Source organism: Polistes fuscatus, unplaced genomic scaffold, assembly GCF_010416935.1.
Source record: "Polistes fuscatus isolate 324 unplaced genomic scaffold, CU_Pfus_HIC Scaffold4, whole genome shotgun sequence".
Lineage (NCBI taxonomy): Eukaryota > Metazoa > Arthropoda > Insecta > Hymenoptera > Vespidae > Polistes > Polistes fuscatus.
The window spans coordinates 13,154,672-13,173,138 of record NW_025113118.1 but is presented as its reverse complement, the minus strand read 5'-3'; the positions used below and the strand labels follow the sequence as shown (position 1 = coordinate 13,173,138).

General features: G+C 42.9%; 1 protein-coding gene across 1 annotated transcript in view; it reads left to right on the top strand.

Annotated features, from left to right (window-relative positions):
• The window catches only part of LOC122521100 (nuclear hormone receptor FTZ-F1), a 93,049-nt gene extending 76,760 nt beyond the window's left edge, over positions 1 to 16,289 (top strand). The window contains exons 5-11 of the mRNA XM_043641541.1: positions 7,773 to 8,029; positions 11,858 to 11,943; positions 12,118 to 12,463; positions 13,684 to 13,764; positions 14,193 to 14,423; positions 15,013 to 15,108; positions 15,568 to 16,289. Coding sequence (XP_043497476.1) covers positions 7,773 to 8,029; positions 11,858 to 11,943; positions 12,118 to 12,463; positions 13,684 to 13,764; positions 14,193 to 14,423; positions 15,013 to 15,108; positions 15,568 to 15,806 — 1,336 coding nt within the window. The 3' untranslated portion in view covers positions 15,807 to 16,289. The remainder of the gene's footprint in view (positions 1 to 7,772; positions 8,030 to 11,857; positions 11,944 to 12,117; positions 12,464 to 13,683; positions 13,765 to 14,192; positions 14,424 to 15,012; positions 15,109 to 15,567) is intronic.
• Positions 16,290 to 18,467: the final 2,178 nt, after the last annotated feature.

Sequence of the window (18,467 nt, the reverse complement as noted above, 5' to 3'; positions counted from 1 at the left end):
GGGTAGATGATTTGTTTCGATAACGATTCGGGAAAGAAAAGAAGATAGTTAAAAAAGCATAAAAGAGTATAAAAAAGCGTATAAGGGAGATCGAAGGAGAACAATATGGTGTATCGCGGTGGTGTGCCTCGTTAAAGCGGCCATATTTGCCGAGGGAGGGATGAAACGGGTAGAGTAGAGAGAGAGGCTTCTACCTTATTCGACGGCACCCTCAAGGGTGGGCGGAGGATGATGCTTCGAGGTTGTGGCTGTGGCGGTAGCAGCGCGTATCCATAACCGTCCTTTGTCTGGATAACGCAATTATTACCGCGTTTCATCATACCCTCCCGCCTAAAATTAGCCTCAAATGAAGTTACAATTACGGGCCCTCTGCTATCTCTACTACCCTCTGTTCCTCCTCTCATCCTCTTGTTTCTCTCCCTGAACAAGAGGCAACGACGAGTGTGCTGGTACGAGACCAGGTATGAGAGAAAGAGACTTTCGGCTTTCTGCTCGACGACATTTCGACGAAGGACGAGGACGAAGGATAACAATGACGAAGAGAAGAGGAGATGAGGATGTCGCCCGGGACACGAAATCCAGGTTGCCTTGGAAACGTCAGAGGACAGACGGAACCGCAATGAAACCGGATGGTCGCTTCTACTCTCTCTCTCTCTCTCTCTCTCTCCCTCTTCCACTATCGTACGCTACCTGCGGCCCATAATGCTTCCCCCGTCCTTCCCTATACCCGAGAACCCGGAATATCCCGTGTAGCAATCGGAGAAGTTTCTACGGGGTAAAAGTACTTCGCCGCTAGAATGAGTCAAAAAGATGCCGCCTTATTTTCCTCTTCAACAGTCAAGAATAGCTGTACCTGCGGTTATAGATGTTAAACATTATTTGTATTTTGATCAAATCGCAAGTTTCGAAACTTGAAAAAGTATCGAACAATGATCTACTATAGTGTGGTCGACAACGAAGTCGAAAGAAGAAGCAAAGAAGTAAAGCACCGTTATAAAAGAACCAATGTAGTATTTGAGAGAAAGAAAGAGAGAGAGAGAGAGAGAGACAAAAAATGATAGCGAAACCGCTATTCACCGGGCGATGAATCGTGGAATCGTACGTTTAATGGTCCGGTGATTAACGCAATGACCGACGGTTAACGAACCGCCAAGTACTCGTAGATTAATAGGATATCGTCAATGAAACGATCGTGTAGATACGTAATCGAATATTATCGATCGGTCGAATACAATACGTTCTCTCGGTAATCGACTGGCCAAAGCAAAATGGCGACGAGCCTTCCGCAACTTTGCGATGCATGCTGCGACAATGCTGGTGGAAGTGGAAGCTCGGCCAACATTTCAAAGACGTACATATTTTCAAGCGGAATCTTTTAATAAATCGTTATTGAGAGAGGAGAGGTTTTATCCGATGGAAAGAGAGACGAATTGAGGAAAAAATTGACTGCCTTGACAGCAGTATTATATATATATCTTATATATATATATATATAGTATATATACATTGGACCATTTCTCCATCGAATAAATCACAAGGTTCGACATTCGTGCACGGTCGACTTCATAATAGTTCGCGTACACGGAAGGTATCCTCCTCTTGACTTCTCACCGTATATAGATACCATGTACATGAACGCACGCGCGCGTGTGTACTTACGTGCGAGGTGTCAGTAAAGGCGATACATTATAAATCGTGTGTTACATTGTGCTTAGGAGGGTATCGTCGTGACTGTTGACTCGGCCGGTAGTATTGTTGGATGCACACCTTTTGTCGGCGAAGAATCGAGCAAACAAACACACGGGAATATACACGCAAACGACTCTACGAAGAGAGAAAGAGAGAGAGAGAGAGAAGCCTTTCGCGTATTTCTACGCGTTACCTACGTTAATATAGTTGTGTATATATATATAGTTACTAGTATATAATACCCGGTAAACGGCAGCTGCTGTTCGACAATGCATCCTACGTGTCTCTCTATATATAAATGTATATACGTGTGCGAACATATATATATATATATATTATATATGTAGTACGTGTATAATAATATACTCGTCCCAAGCAGAGGGGTACACTTCATCAAAATGACTAGGATGCGGCATTTGGGGTGGCGCAGAAATGGTGTGGTGCTACGATACTCTGCTTTAATCTAACCTATAGCTATATCTATATATATATAGGAATATAGGTGTATATACCTATACCTAAAGCTATACCTATACCTATACCTGATCCGCAAGCACGTTCTCTCGCGTGCATCTACGTGAACTCCTGCGCAAACTCAATGTGTCTCTTTCTTTTCTTTTCGATAGCTTTCGTTCTTTTCCTCTTTCCTCGTGCTCGCCTAGCGGATCCTTCCGATGGCACTCTTCCAACCCTCGAAAGATTAAGAAGACACCGACACTGCGAAGCTACGAGTTTGGGAATTGACCGTAACTCGTGTCCGAAATTTCTACGATACGCGTTCCCTCCATCGTCTGCCTTGGAATACAAATAGATACAAATGTTCATTTATCCAAGATACTCATCTTTTAAATAACGAATAATTTCGTAATAATACCAAAAATAACTAAACAAACTATAATTTTCAAATTAGATAAAGAAAGACAATAAGATGGATGGAAGGAAAGGGTATAACTTTTGTTCAAGAATCAACGCGAAGAGAGCGAAGGACTCGGAGAGTGAGTAACTTGGTACGCTACAAAGAGAGAAAGAGTGAGAGAGAGAGAGAGAACGAAGTGGCGGAATATCAGGATACACCTTTTCCAGGCATTGTGCTCCTCTGAAGGGCGTACAATAGCCATGGAGCGAGTCCCGTATTGTGTCTATGGCGCGACGGAACAGTTCTCGCTACTCTCTTCTTCTTCTTCTCCTTCTCGCTCTCTCTCTCTCTCTCTACACCCACTATTCATCTCTTTCTCTCTCTCTCTCTCTTTCTCATTCTCTTGACTCTGGAGTTAACGAGAGAGGAGTTCCGTTCTAGAGTTATATTCTCGCGTTAGTCCATAGTTCGTAGCATCTGCCTGGATGCTGCTGCTAAATCCTCCGAAAATCCCCATTGAAATCCTCCACGCGATTCTCCATGGGGAGCATATAATGGCCTGTAATAACTTTAAAAGCCGCCGATATTAATCTCGCGAATAAATCTCTTCACCTGAGAGAGACCTGTCGTCGTCGTCGTCGGTTGATTTGCGAAAAAGTTAGAGGAAGGGAGGGAGGGTGACCGGATTGGTGGAAAAGAGATGAGATATTAATTATAATTAGTTTAATTTGAAGAATATATCGACCTATATAAATAATACTTGAGTAGATAACGATTCGTGGAAAAACATAGGTGCTATAACAATATTCTATCTCGTATCGTTTCTGTATTTTATAAATGTTAAGAAAGGCGCGTTCCCGTTACGCTCGAAGGACACTCCTTTCGAAAGCGGACCGTATAAATGGCGATTAAATCCGAAGAAATTAAGCTCCGACGCTCTCCGTTGGAGAGAAAATTTAAATCCTCTTCTAACACCGACTGAAACCTCCTATTTCTCCTTCCATTTTCTCTCCCTCTCTCTCTCTCTCTCTTCTTCTTTCCCTTGGAGAAAGCATCGCGTTGAGAAATGCGATAAAGTTCGCGTAGAGGTAATTTGAGTATAAAGTTTTATTCGCAATAATTTAGTTCGGAGGGAGGGGTGAATGAGAAAGAGAGAGGGTAGCAGTGGAAGAAGAGGGTGGCGAATAAGGACGAACATAGGTAACTTTACCTATGTATATAGGTGTATATGTACTATATAGTACATATATACGTATATATAGAGAGAGAGGTGTGCTGCTCGCCTTTTCGTTCCTCCCTCTGCGAAGAGGCGCACGAGGAGAGGAGCGCAGAAGCGCGGGTCATATATTTGATGGGATACTTGGCATAAAGTCGCGCATAAAAGTAATGCCAACATTAAAGTTTGTGGTTCCAGAGTCATACCACGGCCGTATCCTCCTCTTCTTCTTCTTCTTCTTCTTCTTCTTCTTCTTCTTCTTCTTCGTCGTCGTCGTCGTCGTCGTCGCCGTCGTCGTCGTTGGGCCGCCATCGTAGTAGCTTACTCCAATGGTTTCTAACTCGTAAGCTTCACGCGTTTGTTCGTCGAAAGAACGACCCAACGAACTATACTTCGTACCTATGCCTTTTCCTCGTTATATTCGTCAAGACAGACCGGAATAAGAATCTAAGAGTTTATGGATATAGAGAGAAAAAGAGAGAAGAGAAGAGTTATGGCGTGATTAAAAAATGAAAAACTCGGCGAATAAAATAATATGCTATTTTATATCTTAATAAAAAAAAAAAAAAAAAAACACACTAGGCAACTATAAAGAAATATGATAAAAAAAAAAAAAGAAGAAAAAAACAATTTCACGAGATAAACTACGAACTAATAACGTAAAGAGTAAAATGTATGCGAGGATCCGAGAGTATGATCTTTATGTTGTATTTCCATCTCTCTCTTTCTCTCTATCTTCGAAAGTTATCGTTCGATGGATCGACTTGGCCTCAGTCCCGATAAAGTAACGCGACGATATCGACGTTACGTTGGAATACGAGCGGATACGAGCGGATACGAGCGTAGTATAGTACGACCGGCCGGTGATTTAAATCAGCTTTCGGAGTCGTTTAAAAACGGCGACGTCGAAAATGGCTTCTAGAAATGGATACTCTCGATGGTAAATCGCGTCTCTCGTCGTCGTATAGTTGAAATAATAACCGACCAAGTACCACTATAAGCTATCCTCGACTATTTTTCATTCGAACATTCTATCTCGTTATATTATTATTTCTTTTTGATTTTGAATAACCCATTGAAAAACTATCAAGAACAAAGGATAAGGATAAGAAGGATAGGTAAGAAGATCATAGGGGTGGATCGAAACGCTTCGAGGAAAGTCGAAGAGTTTACTCGGAGTGGCCGTTTGGGAACGATCGTTTGGCGCCAGGGGAAGAATGGCTTCTTCCCACCACGTGCCACCCCCGACACGCTTCACCCTCATAATTCTACTCGTCCTCGTCTACGGCACCGAATAGGCGTCACCTACGACTTTCCTTTGAATCCTCTTCGATCCTTTCAAACGCCTGCCTTCCTGCCTGCCTGTTTTCGTAAATTTTCCGGGTGCAGCACACGCGAGAATCTGATTTTACGAGCAAAATTAATCTTCGAATCTTACATTCGATTCGGTATTCTTTGCTTACAATTGGAAAGAAAAAAAACAAAATAAGATAGTTAAAAGACGTTTATTCGTCCGTTTGCCACGAGATCCGGAACGCGTCACTTGTCGCCGAATAAAATTGAACTCGATTAAAGTCGTGGCTCGTTCCCTCTCGTGACTCCGAATTTTCTCTCTTTCCCAAAGAACGAAAGAGAAAGAGAAAGAGAGAGAGAGAGAGAGAGAGAGAGAAGAAGAAAGCATTAAAGTGCACGGAATTCGACTCGGAATCCTGAGGCAAGGTGCAACGTTACGGGCCATAGACCGCAACAGGGGCGTAGATAAAACCACGAGAGGGTGGTCCGTACGGAACAGAGACACTCAATGATTAGATGAAGTGCAAGAGGGCTGGAAAAAGAGAAGGATAGAGAGAGAAGCAAATCCTAACATTTCCTCTTCGTTTCCATCCACCCTTTCTCTCTTTCTCTTTCTCTTTCTCTTTTTTATGTTCTCCACCATTCTCTCCTCGATTTTCTCGACAAGGAGCAACCATAAAAGAACCCTTTGATCCTTCCTTGTATCCGCGAATCCGACTTTTCACGTCGATCGATATCCTCGAGTTGGAAAAAAGAAATAAAAGAAGAGAGCAATCTTTAGATCGGCATGGCACGCAGCGCCAATTAACGCGAGCACGTTTCTGGATGGTAGGAGCAACGATGATGATGATGATGATGGCTGTGATGACGGGGCCAATGATGACTGTGCTTTTGCTCGAAGCTCCTTAGTTTAAAGAAAACGCGCTTGTGTTGTTTATTCCTTCCTTCTTCGTAGTCTCGCTTGCACCGCGGCACAGATAAAATCTCAAACTGTTACATGAACGCCCCGACGAGTCGTTGCACTTAATTAAATTGCCGATTATGCTCGTTATAGCCCGCGTGCGGCTAACTCGTTCCACGTATATCGCCTCGCGTTTTTACTTAGTTATGTACTTATGTATGTGTCTACGCTCGTAGTTACGTTTCCTTAAGTTTCGCGAAAGACACGCGCCGCGATTTCACCACGGAAGACTACTGGAAATTAACTAACTTCCACTTAGAAACTGTGCAAAAAAACAATATTACATATGTATTTGATATGAAATTCGTATGTAAAAGTTGTATCGTTAATCAATGATAATCGTCGGAAGATTACGTAAACGTTAACGTTGATACAACTGATGTCGATGACGTATGGCGATAAGTCGGGTCGTTCTTGCATAACACCGTTTGATACCTTCTAATCACCCTAGAGCCTAACCTTGATAAGGATCGTTGCTAATTGTTGCGAATTGGCGAAGGTGGCGAACGAACGAGGGAGTTCGGGCAACAGGTGTCCTCTGATTGATCGCCGTTACTCGCACCCTCACGATTACCTAGCCCACAAACACATTCACGACAGAAACGAAGGACTTAATGTCGATCCATTACGAACTGGTCCATCCCGAACTGCGAATTCGTTGACCCACCACCGTTGACTAAAGCCAACGCAAAATCAGACGAAAAGAGAAAATGGAGTTGGTAATGCGAAACCATTCAACGTATCGATGTCTCTCAGGACGCATTGAATTTTTTTATCGCTGATTTTCCTCCGAACAAAATCGATTCGCTTTTCCTAGTTCGTTTGCTCCTATTTTCAAGATAATCCGCTTTCGTAATTATCATTCTTTCGCGTGTTACGATCGAGTAATAATTAATATACATATACCGAAAACATAAATAACAAGCTATTTAAACGATAAAAAAATAATAAATTAATTAGAGAAAGATCGTAATCTCGCGTAATAAAATATGAATATTCTATAAAGGTGTATCTCCGAATATAATTAGGTATATCTCGAACAAATAAGCGGATAGATATTTAAAAAGAAGGAAAAAATAATAAAACTCCGTTGGTTTCCGTGTGCGGAAAGAGTTATATAAGTGTATAGAAGGGCGAAAGGGCGTAGCCGTCGGTCGTTGGCGCCTCGTATGAACTTCTTCCGCGAACCGAAACCGGTGTTGCGAGGAGCAAGCAGCACGCGGTGAGATTAACGGCGCTGCCGCGAATATTCACCGAGGTAATTGATACCGACGTCCAACCGGCTGACCATTCAAAACGCACGCACGATATATCACGGATAATAAGCGCGGGTTGCATGCTCCAAGAACAAGAAGAAGAAGAAGAAGAAGAAGAAGCCTAACCAACGGATCCGTAAGGTTCCTCGAGAACTCTTTCCTTCTCGTTTACGATTACACGATGGTTCAGCAAAGTCACCTCAACTGACGATAGATCGATACTTATCGTTTTTACGTTTTAAATAATTATCCTTTAATTGGGAATTATATCGGGAAGAACTCGCATTTGCGTTAAGGCTATTTACTCGGGCGCGTGTAATGTTATTTGAAATTGTGAAGATTTCTCTTTGGAAGGAGCCTATGTATTATTTACTATTGCATTATAGTACGGTTCGTGCTGCAAAGTTCTCCCGATGGTGCACGAGCGTAAAGTATTGAGTTATCGGGTTAAGAGTCGAACCGAACCGAGTGTACCTACCGGCGACGACCTATTGTTCGCAGAATCGTGAGAAACAAGGCGGCGGAGAAGGCGAAGCACGCGCATCAGCAACAGCAGGCGCAGCAGCAGCAAGGTCAGCAGCAAGGTCAGCCAGGATCAGGTGGTTCCGTGTCGGTGATAGCCCATGCACCTGCAACGCCGACGGGTCATCCTGCGGCCACCGCTCCCAATGCCTACAGCATCAGTGGCATCCTCGGAATCCCCGCACACCATCAGGATCCAAACGGCAACAGCATCAAGAGAAAGCGAGCCGATGACGGTGAGTCACCCTTCTGCTTTATACGGAATTCCTATAACGATACTTTATCCTGGATTTCGAATCTGTACAAAATGTTTCTTCGATCATTTAATATCGGTACGAAGTATAATACGCGGTAATTATGAATAATAAATGATAATTAATCTCGAATTTGTATACAACTAGTTCAATTTATTATTCAAAATTATCATATTTATGGTTTCTCCGATTAACGGTTCCAATTAAAAAAAAATAAATATTCTAAATATAATCTTTAGGAACACACACTTATCGAGATAATAATCGAGAGAGATTCTCCGTAATAGTTTATTTTATTCTTTCGACGCGATAAAATCTCTCGAATGAAGGCGAACCTAGTGGCAAGGTGCTGCCTGTACTTCGAGCGAACGAATAAAACTGTTTTCGAGAAGGGAATAGAGAGGAGAAAAGAGAGAGAGAGAGTACTTATTTACGAGCGATCGGGGTTACCGCGAGAGGAGAGGTTGTCGCGGCTCGAGTAAGATTAGCCACACACACGGCAAGGTTATCGGTCAAACGTCGCGCAGCACGTGCTGCGATTCATTCTGCTGTCATTGCGTGAATAACGCGGCCCGAAATATTCCTGACACGTGCCGTACACACGTGACCTACGACGATGCGCGTTCGCGGAAACAAAAAGAGAGAGAGAGAGAAAGAACGGAAGCAAAAAGTACGCATCGAATTTATAAACAATTCGTTATACGTCATTTAATAAGGAACAATTTTTCGTATCTACCAGTTGAAACTTTTTCGTCGTTAGAAGAATATACACAGTAATCAGTAAACTTAATTCAAATTCTTTTCATCCGAGGCTTTTAAAGGGTTAACGTTTGATGCTTCTTTCCATAATTATTTTTCATTTAACACATTTTCGCATCGAAATGGCAATTTTACGAACGATCTAATTGAGTTTCGACGAAAAAAGCTCACACATCGACGAGGAAGAAGTATCGCGACAAAATATACGACTCGAACATATTCTAGGAATGGATTACGAACGACGTTTGCCACGTACGACGCAAATGTATATAAGTATGCACATATATATCGATTCGTACCGATGCAGAAACCGGCGCCGATGATACACGAGTAATTCGATATAATCGAATTACGCGAGCGACGGATGCGGTCGCAAAAGTGGTTGCGTCCGCGGCGAAAGCACTCAATGTTTTGCGGCCGCGGAGGGTGTACGTATTAGATTATAAACTTCACAGACCGCAGCAGCTTCTATATCCTCGACCCAACGACACATTAGTTAGTCTCCCTCTTTCTCTCCTGGGATATTATTGGTCTCTGCATACACGCAAACGCTGGACTCTTATCGTTCCTTCCGAAATCATTCTATTCAATAACTTTTCACTTTGTCTCGTATACTACATCTATTTCATTGTCAACAAATTCATTTCTCCGGCTATTCTAAATAATACGTAGCGTCGTCCTGTTCACTGTGCATAATAATCGAAAAAAAGAAAGAAAAAAAGAAAAGAGGAAGGAAAAAACAGTATTCGGTTACGTTAGCAATAAAACACAGGAAATAAGCTCTCGACGTACATTTTTTATCGAATGCTTTTATAAAAAATGAATATATGCATTTTGCGTTGATCTATTTATCTTGTATGCATTCTGTGAATAAAATTCGACCAATCTCCTAGATTTGACAAATGTATTCAAAAACTTTTTTCGAAATTGCGATGAAATATCGTGCTTTACGAAGGGAATGGGCGATTTTTTATTTATATATTTTTCAACGATTCTTTACAAAATTGATCGATTTTTAGGAGACACCAAATTTGTGAATTATCATTAATAACTACCGCATATATAAATACAAGTTTAGTCGTTGACAAATCTTAAAAGGATAGAAACAAGTATATTTGAAGACAAATCCGTCGCCGAGGTTTTGGTCGCTCCAGCTTATTACGAATTTACGAAGAACCTCTCGAGGGAAGCATTGCAATCTATCGAGGCTGTTTGTTGTCGCGTTACATCTGCGCGCTTTTCGCCCCACGTAGAATTCCAAAGGCCGTTCCTGTCCCACCCTACGTGGCACGCAAACACATACAAGCATATATATGTATATAAAGATGTACACACACGATCGGTAGCGAACGACAAAGTTGGAGGGGACTGGCAACGGGACCAGATTCACCCCAAAGTCCATTATTACTCGTGTATTGTATTGCTTAACATTGACTCAATTGCTTTCGAATAACGTGCTTGCTCTGCTCACGAGTTCTTCTCTAGCTGCCCTCGCGAGCATCAATCGAATCATTCGATTTACTGCTCTTTTCTCTCTCTCTCTCTCTTTCTCTCGAATCTCTTTATTACGTTCTCATGAATTGACGTCAAAAAAAAGAAGAAAAAAGGGGACAGTGGATATGCATTTTGACCTAGCTATTGAACGAGTCGTAACTCTTGTCATTTTGGAACATCGGTCAGTTGAAAAAAGAGAGAAAGAGATAGGGAGGTTATATCGCTATAAAAATTTGCATTAATCGTTTGAACTTTTCGAAAAGTTCCACGGCGCCAGTTGTCCACTTTTATTTCTCCATATTACGAATGAATATTTTACAAATGAATGATTATATCGTTTAACTTGGCCCGCGTTTCTCTAACGTCGTATATCCAACGAGGGACAAAGATAAGGAAAGAAAGATCATAGCTATGAAAACAAAGCTCTTACTCGTTCCGGCGACAGAGAAAAGTGGAAATCCCAGAACGGTAACGCGGTGTACGAGAGGCAATAACCGAGGGAATCACCGACAAAGATAGAGACGCAGAGAAAGAGAGATACCTGCAAGTTGTAGGGGATGGATTAACTCGGCTGATCGAATCGTAAAATTCAAGCAAGTGGCACGGAGCAGGGGGTGGTATTCGCGAGCGAGAGAGAGACGGAGAGAAAGAGCAAAAGTAAACGCGCGCGCGTTGGGTAGATGTGTGTTGGGTAGATGGTAGGTTTGAAACGGGGCTTTTATAGCGGTCCAGGAACGAATCCTGCCGGTCGAATGGTCGGGACTGGCCGGACAATCACAACTTGACAGGGAGGTTTAACGAGCCCTATGCTAGGCACCGCCAAGCCCATCCTACCTCGACTCTCCTACCCTCGAATGGTCATTTAATTATTCGAGATACCCCGTACGTTGGTGCTCTACGTCTGCTACACACTGCGGAACACTGTCCATAGCTTCGCACACATCCCCTTTCGCGGCTTTCGTTCTCCGAACGAACGAACGAACGAACGAACCAACAGGGTTACAGAGTAAAAGGGGGATGGTCGTAGAGAGAAAGAGAATCAAGCGCGCAAAATATAATACCTACACACCTATATGATATTGCCTGTCGTTCGTGTATGTGGAATTGCGTCCCCGTCCTCGTCATCGTCGTCGTCGTCGTCGTCGTCGTCGTCGTCGTTGTCGTTGTCCCACGTGTCCCGTGTTTCTATATTAAAGCGACGCGGGATGGCCGCAAGATAATAAAGACGTATAATGGAATCGAAATTGTTTCTCTATCTATCAATGCCATACATAGTCTCTCTCTTCGCGAGAAATGGCAAGCCGGTCGAACATTCGCGCGGCTAGAGCGACAGATTCAATTTAGTTTCGAGGGCCAGCTTTAATTTCTCCCCGTCTTGATATGCAGCCAGCTAATACGAGGAGATGATCGAGTAGAGATCAATTCCCTCCCCCCCCCTCTCTCTCTCTCTTTGTGCAAAAACGATTTCCCTGGATGTGTTCCGATTCAACGTTAAAAACTGTCCTCGCGATACGAATATTTCAAAATGTTACAATTCATTCGTAGTTTTCATTGCAGACGACAATCGTGACTTGGGTGATCATTCCGAAGACGACTTGAAGAGACAGCGAAGTAATTACAATGGCGACCAACTCTATTCTAACGTGAGTATACGAAAGGAATCAGTTTCTAGCTACGATCTTGACCCTCGATACTCGAAAACAAACATACTCGCATACCACGACGACATGCAGTACACTTACATAGAGACGCATTGAAACGAAAAGGAAATACTCGAGAGATCTTCTTGTACTTCTTTCTTTCCATTCTGTTCGCAGCTGTGGTCGAGTAAATGGAGCATCAAGGACGAGCACAAGCTCTTGAACGAGCTCGGAGGAGGCGGCGGAGGTGGCGGAGGTGGCGGAGGCGGCGGCGGAGGTGGCGGCGGCGGAGGAGGCGGCGGTGGCGGTGGTGCCAACGGTACGACGAACGCGGCTGGAGGAGGAGGTGGTGGCGGAGGTGGCGGAGGTGCAGGAGGCGGTGGTGCCTACTACGAACACGCTGGATTCCCCGGGAACGCGATTGCCACCTCCGCCGAGCTCTACGACTCCCTGGGCACCATCAGTACGATGACGCAGGCGCAAACACCGCATCTCTATACCCCGCCCATAGGGGGCACCATAGGTGAGAGAGAAAGCAAATCTACCCTCTCTACTACTATCTCTCTCTCGCTCTCTCTTTCTCTATATCTTTGTTTCTCTTCATCTCTCTCTTTCTCTTTCTCTCTCTCTCTCTCTCTTTCTCCCCGTGTCACTCTCCCGCTTCGTTGGACCAACCCTCGTAAGCCACGAAATCCTGGATAGTGTGTACACCGCAACCCCTTATACGTGTATATAATACGTCTCTACGCCATGAACCCACTTCATCCCCTCTCTAATTCTCCTTTAGGTACTCTTTCTCCTTTACCATATCCAACACCTATATACGTTGATCGCAGTCCTCTTGCTCCGACTACGATTCCACCTTCCCCTCTTCCTTCTCCCCTCATTCCCCGTACGCTTATTATTGCGGCTTACGTCTTGCTTTGCATACCCATATCGGTTAAATACATGGCTTTAATAATGCATGAGCTGTGCCGAGGAACGGCGGCAACGGCCGAAGAGGTGGCGGAAGGCTTCACTCGGTGGTTCTTTTGGAATTTTCAGCCTTCGAGGAATTTATCTTTTTTCTATTTCTATCCTTCTTTCTTTCTCTCTCTCTTTCTCATTCTTTCGCTCTTTGCTCCCAGCTTCTACAAAAAGTACTTTTTCTTATTAGACTATTCTCTACTCTTTCTCCATCCCCTTTACTCATTTTCTAAGTATCATCCCTGTCCGAAACATCACGTGCAAATTCTCTAGCCAACATTTTCTCTTTAGTTCTGTTTAAAGACGATGATCGATCAACGGTGGAACGTATATACGTATGTAGTTATCTGCTTCCCTATGTTGTAACCCTTGACATGGGAAAGATATCGCGAGATTTTTGTTTAATTCCGCTCGCAACAGCAACGTGTTGCAAGTAACACGATCGGAACGCGTTGCTACCGATGCCGATGCCTCCGCGGAATGGACGAAGCGAGCCGTGTAACGGTCGGTTCATCTCATGAAATTCAATGGGGGAATCTTTTTACGGATTTGCGAAGAATTTTCTTTAAGAAAGCTGGCCAAGTCTTAAAATGACTCGTCGTCGTCGTCGTTGATAAAGATTACGGTTGGGAAGAGAGTTGAAAAATGACGAACTAGATTTCCAATAATAATATCTGATAAAGATAAATCAATGTGAACGTTCCGCTTTGATCGATCGATCGATCGTAAACGATAGGTGAATTGGAATAACGGAAAAATGGGGATCCCTTGATATAGCAGGTGGTACATTGACGCCGCTCGCGCCACTGACGATGCAAGCATTGGACGGGGCTAACATGTCTCCTTACCACGCCACCGGTGAGTTCGCCACCTCTTTAGTTCTTTTACGGTTCTCGCCTGAGCTCGTGTACGCTCCTAAGTACGCCGAGCCCTAAGGTATATTATTATCATTTCAAGCCTGGACACCTTGGTTTTTCCAATACGTTCAAGTTATTTCGATGTACGCGCGATATCGCTACAACGTTACAATCCCGTCCTCCTCCTCCTCCTCCTCCTCCTCCTCTTCTTCGTCATCCTCGATGTTCTTCCGCGAATATACCTAACTACTACTTTAATACCTATATCCTTGAATATACCTAAACGTCTAATTATCCAGTCCACGATCGAATCCCAAAGCGATTCCCGAAGAATAAACTCACATCGGTTGAAATAAGCTTTAGACGTAAGGCGCTGATCGTTAGCTAGTGCTTGACTCGAATGTCGTGTTGTGTTGTGCATGGCCATAGCAGAGAGCGGTACCGTCGCAGTCTCGTACGTAGGGGTTGGGGCCGGCGGGGGCGAGCAGAGTCCCCCGATTTCCTTGCAGAATGAGACGAACGCCACCCCCGCGGCCCCCAACACCCCGGGAGGGGATCCCGGACTCACGGTCTTGCAGCCGCCAGTTTCTCAACCTCAGGTAGCCTCTGCAATACCACCCTACTCGACGATGCTTCCAAGTTTCGGACATTACGCCACCGGTGAGTATACGAACGAATGTGCGGCGAACGAGACCGTTGACCTTCGGGTAAAAGACCCTCCGAAGGTCGATTCACGTGACCGCGACGCGTCTCGTCGGAGGGTAAGTCAACGATCATGGTTAACGTGATCTCCGACTTACCGACCGACCGACCAACCAATCGACCGACCGACCTACCGTGAATTTCAACCCTTCCGACTAAAAGTCGATAACGCGTCTCTCGAACCTTCTTTCCACGGATGGTAATCCCGTTTCAAAGTTGATCGCATCCCTTAACTATCGATTCGAGAAAATCTTTTATTCGCGACGAAATCGCTTTCACATTTGCAAAACTAGATACATAGTAAACGCTTATGGCTGTTTTGACACGACACACATCTTTTTTTTCACATCCGCGATATAACACTATTGTCTAACTGTTGTTACCTGTTGTAAATGTGTGCATAGATCGTGAATTCGTTCGTTTGTTTGAAAGTGTTCGATAAATTACTCAACTCGTCGTTTATGATTAAAAGTATTTACGGAACGTTCTAATTGCGAATATAGAATATTTCAGCTAAACTAATATTCGAATTGGCGTGTCTGTTCAGGTGGTGGCGACTACGCGTACAGCGCAGCGTATTCTCAATATTCGAGTGCACCGTACAGTGGATATGGCTATGGAGCAGCGACAAGCGGGTTGCTCAGTAAGTAAACAGTGAGTATGAGTACCGATTAGCATAGGGTCAACGAAATACCAACAATTAATACGTTCGTAGGTCTGTGCGAAAGATTTTTTCACGAATACGAATTAAAGACAAACGAGAGGGTTGCATCAGAGTTTTTCCTGTCATTTTTTATATTCGAACGTTACAAAACTTGTTATCGGTTATGGAATCTTAATTCGTACGTTGATAATTTGTTTTTTAACGTTAATTCGAATATCCTAAAAATGTAGAATTGGATAATCTCGTTAGAGTTTCGGTGACGCGGCTAGCAGTACTGTGATTCGAAATAGAAATGCATGCAGGGAGCGTCTCTTAAAATCGTACAATATCGATAGTTTTGAAGGAAAAATTTAGTAAAAATAATTGTCTACGATTTGAAGGGACGTTCGCTGCAAATAATAGAAGATAATAAATAGTTATTTTATTATAAATAAACAGATTCCACGTACTACTACTGCAACGGGGATACGCTGGCGTCTTCCCAAAACAATGCGCAAGCGGGCGGAGCGTGCAACAATGGTGGTGGTGGTGGGGCGGAAAGCACCACTGACGTGGCTAGTCGTTCGCCATTGGCTGCTACCAGAGCGAGTAGCGGGGCGAGTGCAGCATCACCTACCGGAAGCGCTTGTACCAAACCGGATCACGCCTCCACACCGACCGACCTTTACTTGGCTTGATCGGTAAAAGCGTCACGTGATTCCTCACTCTGAAAGACCGATCGCGGATAAAACGGACGCCATATCATTCAGAAAACTCTAAAAAACCGTCTTACCGACTTATGATCTCCTGTTGAGTTTTCACGCTGAGAATATGACGATGGCAGGAGGGAGGATTAGGAGAGAGGATTAAGATGGAGAAAGGATTAAATGAAGAGAAAGAAGAGGAGCTGAGCAAAGAAATGAAACATCCTTCTCTTTCTCGTATCCTTGCCTCTTTCGTTCTCGTTTCTTCTCATTCAACAAATCCGGCCGAAAATAATAAAAAGAAACGCGTTCGAGCCAAGAGGTTCGAAAGCAAGGACCGTCTCTTACATTAGTAGTTTATTTATTTCGTGATACGAAGAGGAAAGCAATTTTGGAAAAAGAAAAGAAAAAAAAAGTTTATCGAACTGCGAGGAGAGAGACTGTCTTCTAACGCGGAAGAAACGAGAGGAAGCAAAAGAAGAACGAAGATCAAGGAAAGAGAAAAAGACCTTCCCGCACAGCGTTAGAGATTTTCTTCGTTAGGACGCGCGCAGCCGCTAGATAGTTTAATTTAACGATCCTCGTTTATAGCGTAATTATCGAAAGACGCGCGACGCGCGCTGATAGGTTGACTCGATGCTCGTTATCGCTTCAATTTTCCCGCTCGAAGAAATTCGTATTTGAAAATTTGCCGCGAGCATTTGGCCGACCAATCAGCGATCGGAGAGCGTTGCGTCGCGCGTGCACGCATACGACGCGTTGCTCGCGAGCGCTGATCCTCGTACCACCTGTCTCTGGGTTCACAAACTACGACTGGAAAGGTACAATGAGGAAATTCTTCTCGGGAGTAACCTCTCGTATGGAAAATTTTACGAACGCAATTCGAATGGTGTCCTTATTCGATTTCCATTCGAATGAGATAAAAAGAAAATAAGAAAAAAAGGAAAAAAAAAAGACATATTTAAAATTACGATAAAAGCAAGAGATAGGTATGGAATGTTAAAAAAAAAGAAAAAAAAAAAAACAAAAAAAAGGAAAATGAATACGGACACCATTTAATCGAAAAGTATACCTATGTAAGCAAGGAAGAAAAAAAAAAAGCGTTGGTAGTCCGCGCGAGAAATACCACCTCCCCTCATTACTCCTTATCAGCCCGTTCCATAAAATCCTTAAAAATTCAAATCCCTTCCCTTCCCTAAGGATATAAAGGTATAGCAGAGAGTAATCGATAAGTTTATTGAGATTTTTAAATCAGAAGTCGACGTAACGCGCGATCGCTACTGTTAAGGATATTATATATATTTTTTGTAGAAACCAAAGACCACACGCGGATCGTCGAAAGTAATAAGGAGTGAGTGAACGTCGTCGTTTAAAAACAAAAGATGGCAATGTTTTTACGCCGTCGCGCGCTCATGTCAGTCGGAGACATTTTTCAAAATCGTGCGACTCTATATATATATATATATATTCAATGATGTTCTCTCTCGTGTTCTTTTTTCCTGTTTTTTTTTTTTTTTTTTTTTTTTTTTCAAGACATGTACATAAGCGTATTCACGTGCATACGTTTCCCGCCTCGAGTAATGCACAGGATATATCGGCAGATTTTAATTTTAATTTCTTTTTTAAATTAGAAGAAGAAGAAGAAGAAGAGTCTAATTAACGCGTTAATATTATTTCGTATTTTATTGTGGGATAGTGCACCTCAATTCATTCGTGCACCTCAAGGCATTCGCGAGGAAGTTGACCTGGATAACTGAAGGATTAGTGCAGTCGCCCGGAAAGCGGAAGACCCGGTCCAGTCAGATCCAACGGCCTAACTTTTTCACGAATCCTACATTATTGTTATTCCGTAGAAAATATAACCCGAAAAAGCTGGCGGAACGAAAGCGCTAACTCGATGTCGAAGAAATATTTTTTTCCTTTTCTCTTTTTTTTTTTATTAAGCCACCGATAAATTTATTTTCGAGAACGAATGTCTAATTGCAATATAAAAAAAAGGAAAGAATGTCAGATCGTTATCTCTATGTAAATAATTTTAATTAATAATAATTGCACGTGTATATATGTATATATATATATCTACATATATATATATATATATATATATATATATACATATATATTATATATATATATACGTACGTACGTATTCGTTGCGCTCGTTGTTACACGTTCCGTTTCGATTACTTTTAAAACGAGGAAGTCGCTTGTCGCTTCCGCGGTTTCGTTGGCCGGTAACGAGCGAGCCAATTACGGAACACTCGTAATTAATGGCTAACGTTAACGAAGGAAGAGATCGCATGTGTACCTTACGTACAGGTAACCCCGATATAACACGGTCGTTAGGTTCCTCAAAAATCCTCTGTTTTGCGAATTCGAGTCATACGAAAACAAGAGTTTATAGCAAAAATAAGTTTCCCTTCCAAACGATATATATAATATTTTATTGAAATAGTAAGATACTTGCTAAAGCAGAATTTGTAATGCGCGATATCGAGGTCATTAATTTTCCCTAACTCTCGATCTATCTTACAATTAGTATGAAAACATATTGTAGAAATTCCGTGTTATAAAAGAGGTTTCCTGTAAATGTCTACGTTCGTACATTGCTATGATTAATTAGTATAAAAAGTTGAGAGTTTTCCTCGAAATTCA